The 23,757-nt window shown below is 43.4% G+C and overlaps 1 protein-coding gene and 1 pseudogene across 1 annotated transcript; both read right to left on the minus strand.

The window, feature by feature from the left end:
* Positions 1 to 509: 509 nt before the first annotated feature.
* On the minus strand, positions 510 to 1,964 carry LOC118787927 (interferon-inducible GTPase 5-like). Its single transcript, XM_036543740.1, has 2 exons — positions 1,394 to 1,964; positions 510 to 1,144 (listed from the first exon to the last, which is right to left on the minus strand). The coding sequence occupies exons 1-2, from the start codon at positions 1,962 to 1,964 to the stop codon at positions 510 to 512; spliced, it is 1,206 nt and encodes a 401-aa protein (XP_036399633.1).
* A 15,003-nt stretch (positions 1,965 to 16,967) lies between these two features.
* Positions 16,968 to 19,283, minus strand: LOC118788010 (annotated as a pseudogene).
* Between the last annotated feature and the right edge of the window lie 4,474 nt (positions 19,284 to 23,757).

Here is a 23,757-nt window from a genome sequence, read left to right on the forward strand (position 1 = left end):
ACTTATTTGTAAATTGGGAGCTATGCTAAATAAAGCTGTGTACAGAACTCAGTGGATTGTGTTTCACTCGCTGCTCTTTGTTGTGTACATTCTTGGCCTTATTTGGCTCCTTTCCTTTCCTCCTCCCCATAAGCCAAATTATTATTTTTTAAAGCATCCCAATTACCCAAAAATACAAGTGGATGATCATGGGACATGTGGTCAAGAAAAATTGATTCATGGAGGTTATAAATCTAACTGGGAACCAGCTGTATTTGAAGATTTTATTTACAGCTAATTGCAGAAGTCAGTAGATATCAATGGACTTAATATTTTCAAAGACAGTTAGGTAGTCAGTTACACACAGTTCACACATTCCAGCTACGCTTATCGTATTTTCATTGATGCATTCATGCAATGACAAATATGCAACTACCACCATAAGTTACTATGTGCTTTTGAGCATCAACAGGTGACAAAACATATATTTACAATACCTGCACATCTCAGCTCTCAGGTATGTTTGACAGTCACACCTCCGTTACCTTAGCAGGAAAGGCCGTCACCAAAACGAGGCGAGCATCCTCAGCCAGTTCATCCAAGCAGGACCGCAGCATACGGGAAGTAGACCAGTATGCAGCGCCCCCTGCTGGTATGGAGCCCAGGACTGGGATACCACTAAGGAAGTGCCCTGCCACCATAAGCCCTCCGCCAGCTGCTTTGGTCAGCATCTTAAGGGCCACGTCAGCTGTTATCTCTTTATTAAAAACAGACTTCCTCACTTTTTTCAGATCCTCCACTGGCATATTTACTTGATCAGCAAGTCTGTTTAGAGAGACCTCATCCAAACTGAAAGCTCTGTAGTATTTGGTTAGCTCTTTCACCAAGATGGCCACATCTACTGCAATGCCCAGACCTGGAAGAGGAACTGCAGCTACAGAGGCAGACAGTAAGGCCACCTTCCATATCTCAGCCTGCAGGGCCTCTTTCTTCCTCTGGTTCACACTGTGGGAGATGCCTGGCAGAGCCAGCAGGAAGGCGTGCCTCTTTTCTTGGGGCAGATCCTTCTCCATCTCCTCCTGCAGGAGGGGGAAGTCGTACTTCTCTGGATCGAAGTTGGAGATCAGGAACACTCTGGGAGACTCTACTTTGAGATTCTGCAGGCCTGTAGTGAAATGACGGTTGAAATAGGGTGAGGGTTAGAACTTTATCACAGCATCTGTTGCCTTACTGCTGTGTGAGTGAAATTCTGGGACTGATCCATGGCTGACACATCACAACATACATTGTAATTATGAGGGCCAAGGAGGAAGTGGCTGCCATTTTAACATCTTTGTTATGTCTTTGGAAGTCAGGTTACCCACAATGCAACAGAGGTAGTACTTACTGATCGTCGGTGCGGGACAGACCCTACCTGTGACACAGTCTTTTCGGATCAGATCCAGCGTAGCTGTCTCACTGTAGTTTCCCTTCTTCTTCCTCTCCTCTGCCCTCAAACTCTCATCAATCTTGGAGCGAGCGAAGTAGAAATGCTTCCCCATCTTCTGTATCTCTCTGGCCAGCTGTACATCATAAGAGGTGAAGCGCTCAGTTGAGATGATGATGAAGAAGTCGTAGCGCTGGAATCCCACCTGCTCCAGGTATTTATCCGCTCTGAAGTTTTCTGTCCCAATTCCCGGGAGGTCCCAGAGCTTGACATTGGGATACTTTGGGTAGGGGTATTCAGTGGGCTCCATGGTGGTCTCCACCACTCCAGTAGGGGCTGAGCCCTCCTCTTCATCCCCCAGGCCTCTGATGGTGTTGATGAAGGTGGACTTCCCCTTGCCTGACGCCCCAGTGACAGCGATGTTCAGCTTTGTTTTATCTAGCTGATCGAAATATTCCTGGATCTTCACAGCAGCTCTGTCCAAACTGCTATACTCCAGTGCCTGCTTGATGCTCTGCACTTCAGAATCAGTAATTACTTCCCAATTCTCCACTTTCATTTCCTCAGATGTTGAATCCGGACTTTCTGTCTGCTGTGACTCTCCTGTTGCCAGCTCATCTTTAGCAGTCATATCTGACTGCACGTTTTTCATGTCTCCCATTGAAAATAACAGTGCAGTGAAATTCTCTGAAATTGAAACAAAGTTGCAAGGACATTGTAAAACCATAACAATGCTAAAAATTATTAAATTACATCAGAGCTCCCCAGCACTGGCCTTGGAGAGCAGTTTTTCTGCCGCTGATATGTACAGTAGCCATCCACTTTTACTGTACAAAACTGAGTAACAGCCCTGCCATGGAAGTCCATGATTACAGCCATCAAAACTATATACAAGCAGAAATCATGATACTAGTCAGATTCTGATATGTTATTATTATTAGTTTATTGGCAACGAAAGACATCTGCTAGCTAGCTGGATGGCTAATCTACTCTGCAAGAAGTTACAGTCCCAATTCCCAACCACTGTCTATACTGTTCTACTATTGTACAAAATTCTATAGATGACATTGTTTAAAAAATAAAAAATAATGATTAACCTATATAGGTAGCACAGCTAGCTTACTAATATTGCTGTTTTATTGTGACAACTGGGAGCAAGGCTGTCCTGAGGGGTTTCATCTCTCTTGCTGAAGCAACCCAGGTAGCTTTCCTGGGCAGGTTGGTAGCAAGCCATCTAGCTGGTATGTGAGTTAATTATGGAAACGCTGATCATCTTGAATGTAAATGGTAGACTAGCTAGCTTGCTATCCAGTGGAAGCTATGAAAAACATTTGGTGGTTGTCACTGGGCTTTAATTGACACTAACATGCTAACCAGCTCTGTAGCTAGTTAAATTAGGGCGACATTCCATTTCATATGATGACTCAAAATGAGTCGCAATTCTCCTTTCATGTTACAGTCATTCACAAATCCCTCTGTCGTAATGTCAATGCAAGCCCTTTCTCAGTGTATGTCAGTGGGAGTCTAGCCATCCAAATGTTAGTTTTTTCTCCCTCATGATGTCAAGACATGGGCTGTTGCTTACTGCTTCCTCCAATCTCAGTAGCCAGTACTTTTTCCTTTCAAGCTTCCCTAGCATATTCAGTACTTTAAATTACATGACATGTATGCATTGCGTGTATTTAAGTAATACATGTAAATACTTACTTAATCTGACATCCCATGAGCTACCAATCTGACCTGTATTAGGTGTATAACCCAGGTCAAAAAGAGGCGATGCTGCTCAATATACAGTGTGCAGGCTGTTAGCAAACAAATATGGAAAAGAATATGGAAAACTCTACTAAATCAGCTACGTCAACTGGTAAAGAAAGCATGTTGAATTGACTTCCCCCTTTTGAATTTTTTTGTTATTCACAGTTGATTAAGAGGACCCATGAGGAAGCCCACAAGTTGGAGCAGATGAAGAAGCAGTTGAGTTTCACTGACAGAATGTCCAACTAATGGACATGCCCTGGATCCCATTCCCTCACCTCTCCTGCAGACCATTGTTCCCAGCCTTCTACCGTTCATCTCCGCTCTTATGAATTTGTCTGTCTCCACAGGCTGTGTGCCTGCAGCCTTCAAGGAGTCTTCTGCAGTCTATTATTATGGATTGGTGTCTCTCCTTCCCTTTCTCTATAAAACACTTGGATATGCAATTGCTAACCAGCTATCCTCCTCTCTAACCCAGAACATGCTTCTTGGCCCCTTTCAGTCTGGCTTCAGGGCTGGTCATTCCAAAGAGACTGCTTTCTTCTCCATCACTGAAGCTCTTCAATCAGCCAGAGCTTCCTCCCATTCCTCTATCTTGATTCTTCTAGACTTTCCTGCAGCCTTTGACACAGTGGACCACATTTGTCTTCTATCTACCCTAGCTATGTTGGGTATTGCTGACACGGCTCTCCTTTGGGTTGAATCCTGCCTCTCTGAATGCTCTTCAGAGTGTCCTGTAATGGTGGGTTGTCTAGCCCACAATGCTCTGTACTAGGCCCATCTTCTTTCTTTGCATGGAATCTCTCAGCTCTGTCATCTCCTCCTATAGCTTTTCATACCACTTCTGTGCTGGTGACACTCAACTTTTACTGTCTTTTCTGTTATCTTAATCACCCCTGTAACTAATCCAGGGGTGACTAAGATAAGGCATGACTTGCCTCCTTAAATGTGGTCCAGTCACACCCCTCCTCACCTCAATTCACTCACTTCCTATTATCACTCGCACCAAGTTCAAAACTTTGGCACTGGAATACAGGACAGTGAATGGGACAGCCCCCTCACAGCTACAGTCTGTCTTCAAACCGTATGTACTGCTCAGATCACTATGCTATAAAATTCACCATTCCAGTTTACTTCTTCAGCACTTTGCATTCATGAACTGTTTAGAGAAAATTTGTGTACCTTGACAGGATCACCATCTCCTAAACCCCAGACAGCACCCTAGAAATCAGTATTTTCTTTGCTGTTAGACAAGCCTGAGGTTTAAATTGTTTGTAAACCTCAAAACTCATGTTTAATTTCACAGTGCATTGTCATTTTAATGAAATTACAGGTTGGTAATTTCTAAAAAAAAATGCCCATGAATATTATTACTTTAAGACAACATACTTTGAGCATGGGCTATTAACTAATTTTTTTTTCCAGAGTCAGTGCCATTTTGAAATTTGGCACATTGATTTGTTGAATGAGATTGATTATGCTTAGGAATTCTTAGGGCCCTAATCCATAAAGAGCTCTGTGGCATCCCCCCAAAAACATTTTTGCACCACCTTGAACACATCTATGAAGTGATGTGGAGGTCCATACTGAAGTTTTCATAAGAATGTCTTTGATTATTATTAATATTATTAATATTATTATTAGTAGTAGTATTAAGTCCAAACTGTTTTAACTGAGAAAAAGGGGGAAAGAATTTTTGGGGGAAAAGGGGGAAAGGCATTTTATGTCCAGCTGTGTTTGGGGAACATTTTGGTGAACTGAAACTGAAGGTTGTTTTATGTAGTTTATTCTAAATCAAAACTTACTAGAAACTTGCCCATTGTGCTTGTTTGCATTATCTTGTTCTCTCACTCACCTAGGAGATCTCTGACCAAACAGGTTATATGAGTTTGCCGGGGGGCGGATAGCTACTCTCATTCCTACACTAGGCTTTGTCTCCAAGCCAGTGAATTCTCCTGTTAGCTGTGGTTGTGATAAAATGGTTTAAGTAGGAACTGGAACAACCACATGGCAATACCAGTAAGACAATACAAGGCAATACAAAATCTCAAAGGGTGTTGTGTGTTGGTACTATCTCCAAGACACCCCATTTGCCCTGCTATTCCTTTCCACTTATCACACTGCAGTAGTGAAAAAATGTTCTTGTACAAAACCAGAACATTTCACTTAATTATTTTATAGTTTCTCATCTGGGCTCCTGGTTGTCACAGTTGCTGTTTAGAACCACATATGTACTATACATTTCAACAATGTACCATCAACAGGACTTGGAAAATGCTTGGCCTTTAAAAGTATGTATATATTATATTCTGCAGAATGAGATGATAATCACACTGTACTTGGAAACTGTGTGTGTGTGTCAGGGCTCCGCCCACTTAGCTGTGGTGTTTTGTTTTCCCCTGTCCATGTGCTCTTGTTTTCCTTGTGTTCCAGCCCCGTGTTCGACCGCTCCCGGCAGGGCCGCGAGGCAGCGAGGAAGATGCTGCTGATCCGTCAGGGGGGCCGGTCGGTGTCGGATTACGCCATTGACTTCCGCACCCTGGCCGCCACTAGCGGGTGGAATGCGGAGGCGCAGTACGACACCTTCCTCCACGGCCTCGCGGAGCCCATCAAAGACGAGCTGGCCACTCGGGAGCTGCCTGCCAGCTTTGACACCTTGGTGGACCTGGTCATCCGCGTGGACCAGCGCCTGTCGCAGTGACGCCGGGAGAGAGCATCCAGTAGTCTGCCCAGCCCTGTCCATGACCAGCCCCCCATGACGGTGGCCAGGAGTCCTGCACCTCCACCCCCGGGCGCTTCAGAGTTCCCCGCAAGCCGCCGTGGTCTTGGGTCACCCCTGGTTAGCTCAGCACAACCCTCACATTGATTGGGAGGGTAACCGGATTCTGGGCTGGAGCCCTTTTTGCCACTCCCACTGCCTTCGGGACGCCGTGGCCCCTGTATCACCAGTTGCTTCTGCTCCCAAAGATTTCCTGGACCTGTCGGCACTGCCACCTGAGTACATGGACCTGAAGCTGGTTTTTAGCAAGTCCCGTGCCACCTCGTTGCCTCCTCATCGCCCTTATGACTGAGCCATTGACCTGCTGCCCAGCTCGTCCCCGCCTAGGGGGCGCCTGTTTTCTTTGTCTCCACCGGAGACGGAGGCCATGAATAAATACATCCAGGAGTCCCTCGTGGCCGGCCGCATTTGCCCTTCCTCCTCGCCTGCAGGAGCCGAATTCTTCTTCATGGGGAAGAAGGACGGCTCCCTCTGTCCCTGCATAGATTATCGGGGCCTCAACGCCATCACGGTAAAGAACCGCTACCCCCTGCCACTTCTGTCTTCCACCTTTGAGTCACTACAGGGCGCCACTATCTTCACGAGACTCTATCTCTGCAACACCTACCACCTGGTCAGGATTCGGGAGGGGGACGAATGGAAGACGGCATTCAACACCCCATCCGGTCACTACGAATACCTGGTCATGCCGTTCGGGTTGACGAATTCACCAGCCGTGTTTCAGTCCCTGGTCAATGATGTCCTTCGGGACATGCTGAACCAGTTTGTGTTCATCTACCTGGACGACATCTTGATTTACTCCCGCTTCCTGTCTGAGCACGTACAGCACGTCCACCGCGTCCTCCAGCGTCTGCTCGAAAACCACCTGTACGTGGAAGCGGAGAAGTGCGCCTTCCACCAGAGCACCACTTCCTTCCTGGGCTTCGTCATTACGGCAGGAAGTATCCGTATGGATCGATCGGCAGAAGGTGCAGTCGAGGAGTGGCCTCGCCCCACCTCCCGCAGGGAGCTGCAGCCAATTTCTACCGCGCTTCATCCGAAATTACAGTACGGTAGCAGCTCCCCTCACCGCTCTTACATCCATCAACCGAGTGTTCACCTGGTCTCCTGCAGCCGAGGAGGCGTTCCGCGACCTGAAAGCTCGGTTCACCTCGGCGCCTGTCCTGACCCAGCCCGACCCTGCTCGTCAGTACATGGTGGACGCCTCGGATGTGGGAGTGGGGGCTGTCCTGTCCTAGCGCTTGCCTGCCGACAACAAGCTCCACCCCTGCGCCTATTTCTCCCACCGCTTCACGCCCACCGAACGTAACTACGACATCAGCGACCGGGAGCTACTGGCCATCAAACTGGCCCTGGCTGGAGGGGGCGAGCGTTCCGTTCCTGGTATGGACTGACCACAAAAACCTTGAGTACGTCAGATCGGCTAAGCGCCTGAATCCCCGACAAGCCCGCTGGTCCCTGTTTTTCTCCCGTTTCAATTTCACCCTGTCCTACCGTCCGGGCTCTAAAAATGGTAAGCCTGACGCCCTCTCATGCCAGCACGCTCCGGCCAAAGACATCCAGGAGCCCAGCACCATCCTGCCAGCACAATGCGTTGTCGCAGCGGCACTTTGGGACATCGAGACCGCCGTCCGCACCGCCTTCCAGAATGAACCAGGTCCCAGCTCTTGTCCCCCTAACCGCCTCTTTGTCCCCCAGTCCATTCGTTACCAGGTCCTGCAGTGGGGGCATTCGCCTAGGCTCGCTGGCCACCCTGGAGCCCGGTGCACGGCGGCGTTCATTGGCCGGCGGTTTTGGTGGCCCAACATGACAGAGGACATCCGGTGCTTCACCGCCGCCTGCTCGGTCTGCGCCCAGAACAAAACCTCCACCCGACCTCCCACAGGTCTGCTGCAACCCCTGCCTGTTCCCAGACGGCCCTGGTCCCACATCACCCTGGACTTCGTTACCAGCCTGCCCCCATCTGACGGTAACACCGCCATCCTCACCATCGTGGACCGGTTTTCCAAAGCGGTGCACTTCATCCCCATACCCAAACTGCCCTCCGCCAGGGAGACCGCTCAGCTGCTCGTTAACCAGGTGTTCCGGCTGCACGGTCTACCCTCCGATGTGGTGTCCGACCGAGGGCCCCAATTCACGGCTAACTTTTGGAAAGCTTTTTGCAGGTTACTGGGCGCCACCGTCAGTCTGTCCTCTGGTTTTCACCCCCAGTCCAACGGCCAGACCGAGCGGGCCAACCAACAGCTGGAGACGGTGCTACAATGCCTGATGTCTCGGGAGCCGTCGGCGTGGAGCCAGCACCTCCCCTGTGTCGAATATGCCGTCAACTCCCTTCCCTCTGCTTCCACGGGGCTATCGTCCTTCCACTGCAGTCTCGGTTACCAACCTCCCCTGTTCCCGGCCCAAGAGGAGGAAGTCGGGGTCCCCTCTGCAGCGGCGTTTGTCCGACGCTGCCACCACACCTGGAAACGGGCCCGACTCACGCTGCTCCGCTCCTCGGCTCAGGCTAAGCGGTTTGCCGACTGCCACCGCTCCAAAGCCCCCCGCTACCGCCAGGGCCAGCGAGTGTGGCTCTCCACCCAGGACATTCCTCTCAAGGTGGACTCCCTCAAGCTGGCTCCCCGCTTCATTGGTCCCTTTCCCATCGCTAAGGTGATTAGCCCCGCAGCCGTCCGGCTTAAGCTCCCGCTCTCTCTTCGCCGCATCCACCCGACCTTCCACGTCTCCAGGATCAAGCCCGTCCTCCACAGCCCTCTCTGTCCAGCTCCCCGGACTCCGCCCCCCCGCCTGATTGATGGAGCCCAAGCGTGGGGGGGAGGGGGGGGGGTACTGTCAGGGCTCCGCCCCCTTAGCTGTGGTGTTTTGTTTTCCCCTGTCCATGTGCTCTTGTTTTCCTTGTGTTCCAGCCCCGCCCCGCTCCTCGCCTGGTCCCCGCCCACCTGATTTCCTCATTGCCTTCACCTGCCTGCCTGCCCACCTGCTTCCCATCTCCTCGTCACCCCAGCCCTACATCTTCCCTGCGTGTCTCTGTCTTGTTTCTTGTTCGTTTCAGTGTTTTTCACCTGTTTCGTCCCCGCGTTAGTTTTCCTGATTGTTTGCTGCATTGCCGATCCTGCCTGTTTCCCGACCACGATTTCTGCCTGCCATTTGGATCTGATCGCTACCACTCACCTGCCTGGTTCCTGACCCTGTCCGTCCCGACTCCCGATTCTGGATTTGTCCCCGGACTGCTTCTCTGTGTTTCGAACCCTGCCTGTCTCTGGAATTACGAACTGCCTGTCCATTTCAATAAAACGCCTGGAACCGGAATATCCTGTGGTCCGCGTGTGTGTCCCGATTACTGGCTTAACAGTGTGTGTGTGCGTGTGTTAAGACTAGCCCTGAATATTTTCGCCCTAAAAAAGGAGGTGTTTATAGCAAAGCAATAGACAGACTGTGTAACAGAGCGGAGCTTAACTTGCAACGTCCAAAGGTGAGATTATACCAGTGGTTATAGGAGCTCTAGGACTTGTAAAAGGGCCTGGAAAAATTTACCAACAGGATTCCAAGTAACATCAACATCCAAGAAGTACAGAGGATAACCCTCCTAGGAACAGTGCACATTTTGCAGAGGGTGCTCTCCATTACATGAGACAATCTATCCTATAGCGCCATTGTTTGGACCCGGTTCTGTAGATGTATTACAAGGTGCAAGAAAGAAAATAATAATAATAATAATCATCATCATCAGCAGCAGCAGTATCATCATCATCATTTTGTATGTTAGAGCAAATGGTGTGTGGAAAGTACATATCATATATTACATTATCTTTTGGCTTGGGAAGTCGCAGCATTCCATTATAAATAGTATTTCATCTGTTATATTCTGTTTTAACCAAATATCCAGACTGTTTTAATTGAGACAAAGGGGGAAAGCACAGCCTTTATTTTAGGGCATTGTATTAATCTTCATATCTCAGAAAGACAAAAATGAAATTCTGCCTGAGAATGTTTTAGGCAGTAGTGCCAATCCATCCAACTGTGTTTGGGGAAGGTTTTGGAGAACTGAAACTTGTTTTAGGTTGTTTATTCTAAATAAAAACTTTTATTTAGAATAAACAAACAACTTTATTGAACTCAAACCTGTTCACACTGTTTCTATCCACTAGCTCCCTCACTCACCTAGAAGAGATCTGACCAAACAGGTTGTATGACTTTGCCAAGAGTGCATTGCCACTCTAATTCCTGCTCTAGCACTTGTCTCCAAGCTACTGAATTATCCTCAGTTTGCTGTGAATTTGAATATGGTTTAAGTAGGAACTGAACCTGCCTCAACCAGGTGGCAACACTACCAGCAAAACCACTTTTGTTCTGAGTGTGAAAATCCCACAGTAATCATTACATTACATTATATACTGTATAACATCAGGCAAGAATGTGTATTTATCCCTACTCTGTAACAGGTAGACAGCTGCCTTTACACAAGAGAAGAAAGCTATTAAAACATTTTACTGTTTATTCTGTAGCCAGGTAATTCCACAGGGGGAACTCCAGAAATACCTTTAATTTTCAAACAGTAGATCATAGAGAAATCAAAGCCAATTGATTGATTTCCAGTAGAAATATATTACATCTTTTCTTTTGTAATGACCATAGTTTGCAAAAGCATTTTTTTCACACATTAAATGCTGGTATATGACCTCAACTCAACTGTTTCACCTACAGTTCCATGTCTGGGCAAAACAGATACTGCTCATAGTCATCATGAGTGCATCATCAGTCTTACCATATCAGTACAAGCCGCTACCCTCCCATTTCTATCAGCTACCTCTCATCTCGATACAAATTCTCAGAGGGTGTTGTGTGATGGCACTATCTCAAGTTGGGGGTGTTGCTATTGCTGTGTGTATATCCCTATACCTTGCTGGCTCGCTTACACCTCAGTTTACAACTTCAGGACGTAAAGACTCCCAAAGTTACCAACATGTCCAGCTATTCCTTTCCACTTATTGTGCTGCTTATAGCATGATATATCATGTAGCTTGTAGTGACAGTAAAACTAATTAAAGTTAAAATACTTATTGGGAATTTAATATGATGACCAACTTGTGTCTGTATGAGAACTGTCAGAGGATACATTCATTTGCATATTTAAAAAGATATAAACATTGACAGTTGATTGCCAGGAGTAATGTGCAAACATTTCAAGAAATAACTAAAATGTATATTGATAGATAACTGTGATTACATGCCATATTTATGGTGATGGAATATTCTAGTCTTCAGAAAGCTTCCTCAGTGATTTGCTACATTTTTGGTATAATGCTAAAATTTTTAGGCAACACTTTTTCCACACTGGTTCAATGTACTATTTAATGTCTTCACCTGTATAGTTTCACACATTATGAAATATTTGAGGTGACTCACCATAAAATGTCTGCAAGATCGGTATAAGTCGTCTGATGCGATGACAGTCTGTCCACAGTATTGCTGTACTGAAACCATCACTGACTGCAGAACTCAGCTTCTTCCTCAATTTATGGAAAGTTTAATCAAACCCGCCCTTCTTCTATGTTTGCTTTGTCTCACTCTGTCACACACCTGTGAGAGCTCTGACTGGATTACTTTCATATGACAATATCTTCTATTGTTTGCTTTCACCCTCTCTCTCACGCACCCATGGGATGCCTGATCAGATAATTTACTTTCCCGGGTCTTTACCGAGGGCCAAAATGCCTTCTCATCCATCCACTCCATGTACATTTCAATTCATTTTTGCACATTCCAAAAAGCAACTTTAATTACAGTTAAATACTTTATTGGAGCATTCACTGATTTTTAATGTGATGACAAAACATCTGTGTAAAAACTCGGGAAAGTGTATCATCTGAGGATACATTCATTTTCATAAAGACAAATATTGCATTTGGCTTCTTCAACAGATGCATTGTGTGCTCCACATTTTCAGAAAATCGGGGAAAATCTGGAAGAGGTTGACTTAACCTGTAATCATCTAAAAAAAAAAAAACGAATTACCTGCTTCTGTGGTTTAATAATTAATCTGTTTGTAATAAAAAGAATTACACAGTTTGTCTCACAAACATGTAAGGATATTTAACCACAAACTTGCAATACAAACTATATATATATTGATATATATTTAGCTCATGATGACACCTAATGTAATTATCAATTCGTCATAAAAGCCAACCCAAAAAACTAACATTCCCGTGTACTACTTTGTTTCCAAATGTCTAATATATCTTCTTAATATATCCACTTGTACAGTTTCAGATATTTGAAAAGTTGTAATAGTTGCAGGAGATCAGAACAAGTCTTCTGACGGAATGCCAGTCTGAGAAAGTGATGTTTGGGGAAAATATTGTTGAAGCAAAACTGAAACTAAGACTTATTTAAAGTGGTTTATTCTAAATCATACATTACTGGAAACTGGTCCTCATCTTCTGTTTGTATTCACTGGCTCAAGCCATATAAGGAGTCAACAAGTAATCATTAAAGAAGCCTTACAATCTATGTACTTATTCTGCCAGACAACTCCACTGTGGAAATTTACTCCATAAATGTCAGCCTATTTTGTTTATGCAAAATTCACCATAGATTATTCAAAGCCAAGAGACTGGTTACCCATATAAATGTGCTGCACTTTTCACTTTCCTAAACGGGCCATACTTTTCCATTGACACTAAATGCCAATATATGATCTCAACTCCCTTTACCTTACAGTTTCACTTAAAGTTGACGGTCCCTGCACAATTTGTGGGCAAACAGCCTCCAGAACAGATGCTGCACTTTTCAGGATCTTCTGATCAGCATAAGCCACCATCCTCCCCATCCTATTCGGTAAACTCTCACCTCCATACAATACAAAGTGTGGGAGGGAGTCTACCTCCACATAGAAATGAGTTATTCCTGTGAAGATATCTAAGTTTGCTGTTTTCTTTCTATCTTAGAAGTACAGAGCACAATGAACACCACTTTATGTCATAAAAAGTCTTTTACCAGCACACCCAACCTATTACTTTCTGCTTACTGCTGTATTTAGCAATGGTAGCTGAGCCTTTGGGGATGGATAAGCACTCCTGGTGTTTGTAGCAAAATCTTATTGAATACTTGCCCAGATAAATTAATAAAATAAATACACCGATCCGATACTGATATTGGATATGGGTCCAATACTGACTCAAATAGTTGGATCGCGTATCAGTGACAATGGCGTCGATCTATGGAGACGATGTATTCAGTTCAATTCTATGGTATTCTATGTTTACGTCAGTGGCGGCTGGTGGTTGTAAAAGTAGGGGAGGAAGGAAGGTGCGCTTGGTGAAGTTTGGTGGTGCTGGTGGTGGGGTTGGTGAGGGCATATGCAGGCATGTAAAACCCAGACACATTGAAAGCAGCAGTAAGGAGTTTTGGTCTACAACTGGTGAGCTAACTACCTAAAAGACACAAAATACAACAACAGCACAGTAAGCGCTGACAAAAGCTTGCTAGCATTCTGATTGGTATCTTTTTGGGATATAGTTGGCAATGTTGTGCTGTGAAAGCAGTTCTTACATTTTCAAAGGGTGGTCGACCACAGAACTACATACTGCATAGCCTGGGAGGCTAGTGGGAATGACAGTTGTGTTCTGTCCTTCACATGACCATATATAATAAAAATGAATTTGAAGATGACACCAAAACTAGTTGCCAATAAAAATATACCTAAAAAGTGGTAAATTGCTGCGTTCTGTTGTTTTAAAGCCAAATTGCTAGAATTTAAAAACAGATTGTTATACTGATTGAAACTGATAAATTTTATTGTAAATTGTAGAGTGAACGGGACGTGCCAGGTTTCAGCTAATTAGGGGGGGTTCACGGGCATTCATTTGAAAAAGAAGTCGACAACCTTGAACGACGACTGCGCATCTTGCCCCTTCGGAACATCGAAAAAACCGAGAAAACGTTCCTGAATTGTTCCCTGATGGTCTACATATCTGACAATGACTGAAAGCTGTGAGTGACAGCTTATGTCTGCGGTTTCATCAATCTGCCAAAAGAAGAATGGAGCCGCGTCTAATTCCTGCTTGATTTCACCTTTAATTGAGGTGACTATTGCTGAAATCAAATCGTTTTGGATGGTTTTAGACATGCCGGTAAACACCGACGAAGACTGCAAATGCTCTGCAAGTAAATCGTCATACCGTGCAATCACCTCTGTTAGCTCTCTGTAGTTTTCCTTGTCTGAACTGGCCCCTTCGATATGCCCCCTGAATGCTAATTCTTGCATGCCCAGATAAGCAGTGGCATTAACCAGACGCTTCACAGTATCTCTGTTACGACGCACATTTGCATTGTGCTGCGCCGTTTGCAACCGTACACCCTCATCCACAACTTGACTGATTGGCATCCTGCCCAGCAGTTTCAATCTAACTGCAGCACCAACGTGGTCTTTACATCTATCGTGGCGTTTTGTTGCCCTATCCAAATTCTTTCTATCGCTAAATCTTTACTTTACCATTTGGTTTGGTAATCTCCATTTTTGGAACTGGTCTCTCTGCTGCTTTGACCCTAGCCTTCTCACTGTAGTCCAACGAGTGAAATCGTGTATTTAATAAAACATGGACAACGTACGCTGTTTCCATTGGGGCTTTATTAAGAATCAACAAAGCTAGCTTCCAACAGAAAACAACACTTCTCGACTAAACACAATAGTTGTTATGCTTGCTGTATGACTAATGACACAAGACAAGATTCTTGCACTACATCATTGATAACGCCCTCCCTCAAAACTCTGATTGGGTATTCACCAGCGCAGTCAGGTCCGCTGATTGGTTCACTGATGTTAGGCGCTAAATCCAGAGCCTCTGGCTAGACCCGCCCAAGGGGAGGTTCGTCCTCCCTTACTGCCGTTCACCCTCATGTTAAAAGCCAGGACTCACGAGCCGCTGGGGTAACAACCGTTTATAATGGATATCAATAAGAGGCTTGGGGAGGTCGGAGTTCCGTACAGTAATTTTCAATTGCGGTAGGGGGTGCTGTCGGTATTTTGACACGGGGAGACGATTTTTTGTGGCTTCGAAGTGTAAAATAGTTATATTTTCAGTATTTCAACAGATTAATCTGTTAAATTTACGTGTATTTATTTTTCTTTTGGAAGTTTATTTTTCCCTGAAATTTTAGGGAGGATGGTCCTCCCTTTCCTCAATGGACGAGCCTCCTCTGGTTTACGTCTATGTGTGCCAGGGTTTCCGCTAGGATTTTTTTCCCAATCCGGTGTCTGGAAAGAATTTATTTTACTGGACAAATTTGAAACTTACCGGTCACGTTTCAATAACAGTCTATGTTACAAACGCAGATATAATGTATGCCTAGGCTGACAAAAGAATGGCAACAAGCTCAAATCAGTTTGACTATTTAATGAACAGTAACGATTAAGCAAAACCTCAACATTAGCCACTATTACGAAACATCTGTAACCTGTCACATCTGTAGCCTGTTTAAAAGGCTAGGACTCCATGACATCAATTGTAGCCTATGGGCTACCAGGTAACATTTTATTTTCTCCTTTTTTCATTATGGCAAAGTCCTCAGCTGCCAACTTGAAATAAAACGCGTCCAATGTGTCTTTTCAGCTTGCAATGCTCATAAACCGCGTCACTCCTCCTCCAGACCATAGAAACGTAGATATATGGCGACGCCATATAGATACCTCATTGTCACCACTATGCGTCTGCGCGTCCGCAATATTGGAGCGGTGAAGATCCGCTAGTAAACAACTACAATGTGTATTGAGAGATGCAGACTTCTCTACAAAATCGACTGTAACTCGTTTAATTCTGAACCGATTTTCATGAAATTTGGTTTGTTATAAATGTGAGAAATTGAACATGAAACTGGTTACTTATTGTACTTAAATTCAGTTACGGGGGGGGGGGGGGGGGGCGAATCTAATCAGTTCTATGCCGAAACATTAACATTCTGAATAGCCACAACTTCCTCTGGGACATACAGGATCCGACCTCCATCAAGTGTAAATTATTTAGAATTTAAGCTTTTGTGAGTTTCTCCAAAATGTTTGATTCCTGTTTATTTCGAATGTTTTGTTTTTACCAAGTTCATTGTTTATACTACTTGTCAACTGTGATTTAACTTTGTGATTTCTCAGTCTCAGCTGCTATATTATTTTATATTGGAATTTAAATTCCTATTTGCACTAAACGTTTACAAAGAATTTTGATTCCTATTTATTTTGAATGTTTTGTTTTCACCGAGTTACTTGTTTATTCTACTTGTGTGAATTCTGATTTAATTTATCAAGTTTGTTTGCACTAGTTTGTGACTTAATTGTGATTCAATGTTTGCATTTTGTGATCAGATGACTGGCATGGATCTGACACAAAGATTATGGTTAGTCACTTGTAACTTACTTAATCTTCGTATCAGATCCATGCCATGATTGCATCTGTCTAATTATGTGGAACAAAACTGAAACTGAACAAACACTGAACTGCAGTACTTAGGTGGCTTATTGTAAATCAAGCCTGGTTTCTTCAAAACTTTAAAACTTGTCCACATCTATTGTTCAAAAATTGCTTCCATTTCACATTTATTCATTTGTTAACTAAAACCCAAAAACATGTTTTTTTTTTAATATACACTTTATTGTTTGACATCTAAGGTTACATCAATGCGTAAAAATACACTTAAAATACAGGAGAGTTTGTAGTGGAGCTGAGAGTTGATAATCACAGAGATTGGTTTATATTCCCACCATGTTTCCTGCACTCAGTCTAAAACTTAATTGTTAAACCTACTATGTTTGTCTATTTGGTGCTGCTCTGTCTAGTCTCAAGGCATTTTCTGAGAATGTTTTACATTAGTACATAAAGCTTTTACCCCAGCATACATAATGAAAAGAAGTACCTCAACCCCTTAAATGTTGGTTAATGTATTTGCTGCCTAATATTACTATAGAAATTTGAGTATGAACAGCTGAAAAGACAATCCTGGTAAAATAGCAAGGCATTTCAATTGTACTTGCTTGCTTCAGTCCATCACATTTGAGCCCTCATTTGGAAAGGCTTTCAATAAAACAAGGCGAGCGTCATCAGCCAGTGCATCCAAGCTTGACTGCAGCATTCGGTAGGTAGTGGAGAATGCTATCCCTCCAGCCGGCAGGGAGCCCAAGACTGGGATAAGGCTGAGGAAGTAACCTGCTAACATAAGCCCTCCCCCAGCCACTTTGGTCAGTGGCTTAATGACCATGTTAGTGTTTACTTCTTCAGTAAAATCAGACTTTCTCACTTTTTTCAGCTCCTCCACTGGCATATTTACCTGATGAGCAAGTTTGTTAAGAGAGGCCTCATCCAGGCCAAAAGCTTTGTAGTACTTGGACAGCTCATTCATTAAGATGTTCACATCTGCTGCGAAGCCTAGGCCTGGAACAGGGACTGCAGATGCTGCACCAGAGAGTAAAGCCACCTTCCATATATTAGCCCGCAGAGCTTCTTTCTTCTTCTGGTTGATGCTCTGGGAGATGTTGGGCAGAGCCAGTAGGAAGACATGCCTCTTTTCCTTCTCTAGATCCTTCTCCATCGTCTCCTGCAGGAGGGGGAAGTCATACTTCTCTGGATAATAGCTGGAGATCAGGAACACTCTGGGAGATTCCACACAAAGTGTCTGAAGGCCTGCAGTGAAATAGTTTAATAGGTTAAATGGAATAAACCTGTAAAGCAACTTAACATACTGCATCTCCAGGTGTAGGTGTCAGTACTCCAGCCTGAGCTGCTGGTTTCTCCCTGTCTGTCAGTGTGGGTGTGTCTTTGGTTTGTTTTTTCCGTGCATGTGCTTTTGTTTTGTTTTCAGCCATCGACCCACCTCCTGTCCCGCCTATCTGCCCTGCTGTTACGCCCACCACCTGAAGCCCATCCTGCGTACCTGTTCCCTGTTCCCTCATCACCAGCCCAGGTATATATACCCTGCTGTTTCCTTTGTTCTTTTCCTGATTGTCTCAGCTTTGTTCCTGTGTCGTTCTTGTCGTCTGTTAGGCTCTGTCTCGGTTTTTGACTCTGCCTGTTCCTGATTCTCCCTTTTTGCCTGCCGTTTTAGATACCGTGTTTTTCTTGTGGATTTTTGGTCACTGAATTTTGGACTGGTTTTCATTAAGACTTTGCCTGTGCATTTTGGCCTGTAATTAAAGGATCTCTTTTACTGCCTGTTTTGTCTGCGCCTGGGTCCTTTCCCTGTCTACCTCTGACAGTAGTTTAGGGTATTGAAGAACAGGTGTTTGGATGTGATACTACTGCACCAATTTGACAATGTTTTGGTTTCAAACCAAATGAAAAGTGGAACCTGAAAGTCTTACCTTTGCAAGCAGCAAATAACTGCAAAAGATGGCAAAACAACCAATTTACATGGACCCTTGGCATCATCCAGGGAATCAAGCAGTAGTTTGTAGCGCATTACTTTGGACTGCAACCCAAAATAATTTTTCCCAAACAGTGCCATGATATGGCCCAATGATCAGTGTAAATACAAAAGGTATAATCACCAAGATGAACAGAATATTTGATGCCTTTTGTCCTCTGCAACCCTATTTTGCATCACCAGGTGCTTATTAGGCTCATCCCACAAATGCTGAGGCAAGACGAACGCATCTCTCTGATTTACTCAAATCGTTGAGATGTTCAGGAGCCTGATAATGTTTCTCATCAAGTTCTCTAATGGTGCTAGTCCTTTTTCTGCTGTTAGGGCAGCCACATTACCCACAATTCAACAGAGCCAGCACTTACTAATCGAGGTGTGGGACAGACCCTACCTGTGACACAGTCTTGTCGAATCTTATCCAGCGTAGATGTCTCATTGTAGTTCTTCTTCCTCTTCGCTCCCTCCAAGCTCTGGTCAATCTTGGTGCGAATAAAGTAGAAATGCTTCCCCATCTTCAGGATCATATGAGGTGAAGCGCTCAGTTGAGATGATGATGAAGAAGTCATAGCATTGGAATTCCACCTTCTCCGGGTACTGATCTGGTCTGAAGTTTTCTGTCCCGATTCCCGGGAGGTCCCACAGCTTGACATTGGGGAACCCTCGATAGGGGTATGGGGTGGGTTCCTTGGTGGTTTGCACCACTCCAGTGGGGGCTGAACCCTCCTCTTCATCCCCCAGGCCTCTGATGGTGTTGATGAAGGTGGACTTCCCCTTGCCTGATGCCCCTGTGACAGCGATGTTCAGCTTTACTTGATCCAGACATTTGAAGTAGTCTTGAATTTTCACAGCAACTGAATCCAAACTATCATGCTCCAGTGACAGTCTGATTCCCTGGATGTCTCTCTCAAAGGTCTTCCGGATTTCTTCATCTCCCATTTTCTTAGCTGTTGAATCCAAACAAAGACTCTCCAGTGACTCTCTTTTTATGATTACTACTATTACTGTTTAGTGCCAGATAAAAGTTTGGACACATTTATTCTTTATTTTTACAATTTTCCACATTTTAGAATAATACTAAAGACATCAGAACTATGAAATAACACAAATGGGATTATGCAGTGCCTCAAAACCTAATTTAGATTTTTTTTTTTTTTTGGAAAGAAATTCATAAAGAGGCATACATTTGTCTAAGAAACAACTGAAACATTTAGGCTGAAGTGTTTAGATCAAAATGTCTTTGAATGCATGTTTCCCATTATCTTAACCAGGCATGTCCAAACTGATATATAGTTGCTGGTGCACAATTATTATTTTAATAGTAAATAACAATTTAGTAAATATATATATACATACAGTACCATTCAAAAGTCTTAGGCCACCTGAGAAAATTATGTTTAAAGCTATTTATCTGGCCATTAACATTAGAATAAATACAAATAAACATTAATATAGCAAAAAGTAAGAAGAATTTCTTATGTTTTCCAGAAAGTTACTGATACATTTTGGGATGGCTAGAAGAATGCAGGTTGGTGTGCATCTCCTCAAGGCATCCTAGCCATTCCACGTGCAGTTTCATTCCATGTACTGTATTGGTTAAATTCCACCACCAGCACATCTCACTCAGTGTAATGAGGTATTGATTAGCTGAACCAGGTGTGCTAGTGGTGGAATTTAACTAATACATGGAATGGCTGGGGTTTGGAAACACCTATGCTAACACAGTTTGTCAGACGTAAAATCATAGTTGTACATCAACAAAGCAAGTGAGCAATAGCCATTCTGAAGGGATTTTCAATATGCGGTGATCAAAAGAAATGTGAAGAAACTGGGCAAAAGAGAAAATGTAGTGGAAGACCCTGCATCTGATGAAGAGTAGTTAAAGGCCACATCTGTGAGGGACAGAAGGAAATCCAGTGAAGTGCTTGCTCAGCATCTGGCAGAGTCATTGGGCACAAAAGTGCATGCTTCGACCAAAAGACGTCATCTTACAAGAAGTGGTCTTGTAGAGTTTGTGGCAGCTAAGAAACCATCCTTGCAGAAAATCAACAAGCAGAAGAGATGGCAGTGTGCAAAACACAAAGCATGCGTCAGGGATATGGCTGCTGCTTCCCGGGTCGGCCACCAGATGGCCACAGAACTTCCTGTGTTCTGTGTCCCATTTAGTTAGTCTTTCACCGGTGTTAATTAGTAATTGTTTACACCTGTGTTCTCTGTTATTTAAGCCCTGCTCTTTGTTCATGCATTTGCTTAGGATGGGGCTGCCATGCTGAGTGTGTCAGAACTCTTGTACTAAGCCTGTCTTGGTTCTCCTGAGTCTCCAGTAAAGGAAAGTTCATTTTCTTTGAACCTCTTGTGAATCTCTTGTGTCCTGAGCTATCTCTACACTTGGATTCTTGGATGGTGCAACAACTTTCATGTCTTAGGAGCAATGAGTCCAATTTAGAAACTTTTGTTTCACAAAGACACTAGCATGTCAGGAGAAGAGTTGGTGAGAAGTACACAGATGGCTGTCTTCTTCTGTGAAGCACAGTGGTATGTTTTCAATGTTTTCAACTGAAGACATGTGGGATCACTTGGAAAGGGAAAAAACCAAAAGTAAATAAAATCAAAGCAAGGATTACAGCAAAATTTATCACAAAACTGCTTGAAAAAATTCAACAACAGTGTACGAAAGCAAATTACTTTTTGCATTCGAAGGATGCCACACAAAATACTACCTTGTTTTAGAAAACACATTTTTGTTACTTTGTATTGTATTAAAGTTTCTTTGTATTTACTCCACTGTTATATAGTGTTTTTAAGCAAATAGACTTACAGTTCAGGTAAATGGCTTTCACTTGATTTTTTTCATACATTAGATATGAAGAATGCAAGATGAAGCCTGTTTCAGTGTTTCTAAATTGAGACTTTAATACAGTAGAGGAACTAGTGGGTCTTCTCACACACTGAAATCGAAAGCCCCCAACAATCAGAAGACGCTGCTTTTTAAGCACACCCTTTCCCACCCTCTCCCATATTCAGGGTACGCCTCTAGGCTAGTGTCCTGTGGAGAGCAAACTCACATCACCTCAGCAAGGAGTTATTTGTATTCTGAAAGCTCCAGCAACACCTTTCCTCAGCTTCCAGAATGCAGCTGTACGACTTGTCTACAACCTCCTTAAATGTGGTCCAGTCACACCCCTCTTCACCTCAATTCACTCACTTCCTATTATCACTCGCACTAAGTTCAAAACCTTAGCGCTGGCATACAGGACAGTGAATGGGACAGCCCCCTCACAGCTACAGTCTGTCTTTAAACTGTATGTACTGCCCAGATCACTATGCTATAAAAACCAACATTCCAGTTCACTTCAACACTTTACATCACTTTTCATGAATTGTTTAGACAAAATTTGTGTACTTTGACAGGGTCACCATCTCATAACCCCCAGACAGCACCCTAGAAATCGGTATTTTCTTTGCTGTTAGATAGGGCTGGGAATGACATTGTTTGTAAACCTCAAAACTCATCATCATACTGAACTTAAAACAGGTTGGCAATTTCTACAAAAGAATCATGCCCCCAAATATTATTAAGGCAACATACAACTGTAAACCAGTTTTTTCCAGGGTGAGTGCCATTTTGAAATTTGGCATTTATTTGTTGAATGATGTTAGTTATTCTTGTGAATAAATAATAATAATAATAATAATAATAATAATAATAATAATATTATGTCCAAACCTTTAACTTAGAAAAAGGGGGAAAGCAGTCTTTATTTTAAGGCATGTCCAGCTGTGTTTGGGGAACACTTTGGTGAACTGAAACTGAAGGTGGTTTTATGTGGTTTATTCAAAACCTACTGGAAACTTATTCAAATCTTCTATGTTTGCATTAACTTGCTTTCTCACTCACCTAGGAGATCTCTGACCAAGCAGGTTATATGTGTTTGCTGAGGGCGGATTGCTACTCTCATTCCTACGCTAGCCTTTGTCTCCAAGCCAGTGAATTCTCCTGTTTGCTGTGAATGTGATCAAAATGGTTTAAGTAGGAACTGGAACAACCACATGACAATACTACCAGTAAGACAATACAAGGCAATACAAAATCTCAAAGGGTGTTGTGTGTTGGTACTATCTCCATTCAGGGGTACAGCTATTGCTGTGTGTATATCCCTTTTGCCTGTCTTTCTAGCTCACTTAAACCTCAGATTACAGCTTCAGGATGTAAAAATTACCAAAACTACCAACATATTCCCTTCCAGTTATCATGCTGCTATAGCTTGTAATGGTAGTAAAACAAATTAAAGTTAAAATACTTATTGGGGAACTTAAAATGATGACTGTTTAATTTAATATGTGTCTGTATGAGAATTGTCAGAGGATGTCAATGTGATTACATGCCATATTCGTGTAGGTTATTATATAGATGCAATAATCAAGTCTTCAGAGAGCTTCCTCAGTCAATTTTGGTATATTTTTCATTTTTGGTATAATGCTAAAATTATCAGGCAACACTTTTTCCACACTGGTTCAATGTATTATTTAATCTCTTCACCCATACGGTTTCACACATTTTTAAATATTAGAGGTGGCTTACCTTATATTTCATATAAGATCAGTGCAAGTCGTCTGATGCGATGACAGTCTGTCCACAGTATTGCTGTACTGAAACCAACACTGACTGCAGAACTTCTTCCCTCATTTATGCAAATCTTCTATGTTTGCTTTGTCTCACTCTGTCACGCACCTATGAGAGATCTGACTGGATCACTTTCACAAGACAAGGGACGAATGCTGTCTTATCCATGCATCCTGCCTATTTCTAGGGACTGTTGCATTGTTGTATTCTTGGCTTCCGTCAGATTGCACAAGTTAACTTGTGGTAGGGCTTGAATACTGTTATGCTCACGCTCACTGGTCTGGGAGTGTTGCTCATTTAAATTGGATGGAAATTGTACTGTTGTGCTGGAAGTCGCTCTGGATAACCGTGTCGGCCACACAGCAGACATACCCCATTTGCCCTGCTATTCCTTTCCACTTATTACACTGCGGTAGTGAAAAAATGTTCTTGTACAAGACCAGAACATTTCACTTAATTATTTTACAGTTTCTCATCTGGGCTCCTGGTTGTCACTGAGCATTGATTTAAAATATTAGTTTTCAAGTATTATTTTATTGGTTTAATTGCTGTTTAGAACCACATATGTACTATACATTTCAACAATGTACCATCAAAAGGACTTGGAAAATGCCTGGCCTTTAAAAGTTTAATACATTCTGCAGAGTGAGATGATAATCACACTGCACTTGGAAACTTTTTTTCATGAGTTAAAAACAGTTATAATGCACTGGGATAGTGACCACCTGTGACAGCTAGTTTTTCTTTGGCTTTACATTAAATCAAACTGCCATTTGGTGCAGAGGAATA

The sequence above is a fragment of the Megalops cyprinoides genome, chromosome 1 (assembly GCF_013368585.1).
Source record: "Megalops cyprinoides isolate fMegCyp1 chromosome 1, fMegCyp1.pri, whole genome shotgun sequence".
Lineage (NCBI taxonomy): Eukaryota > Metazoa > Chordata > Actinopteri > Elopiformes > Megalopidae > Megalops > Megalops cyprinoides.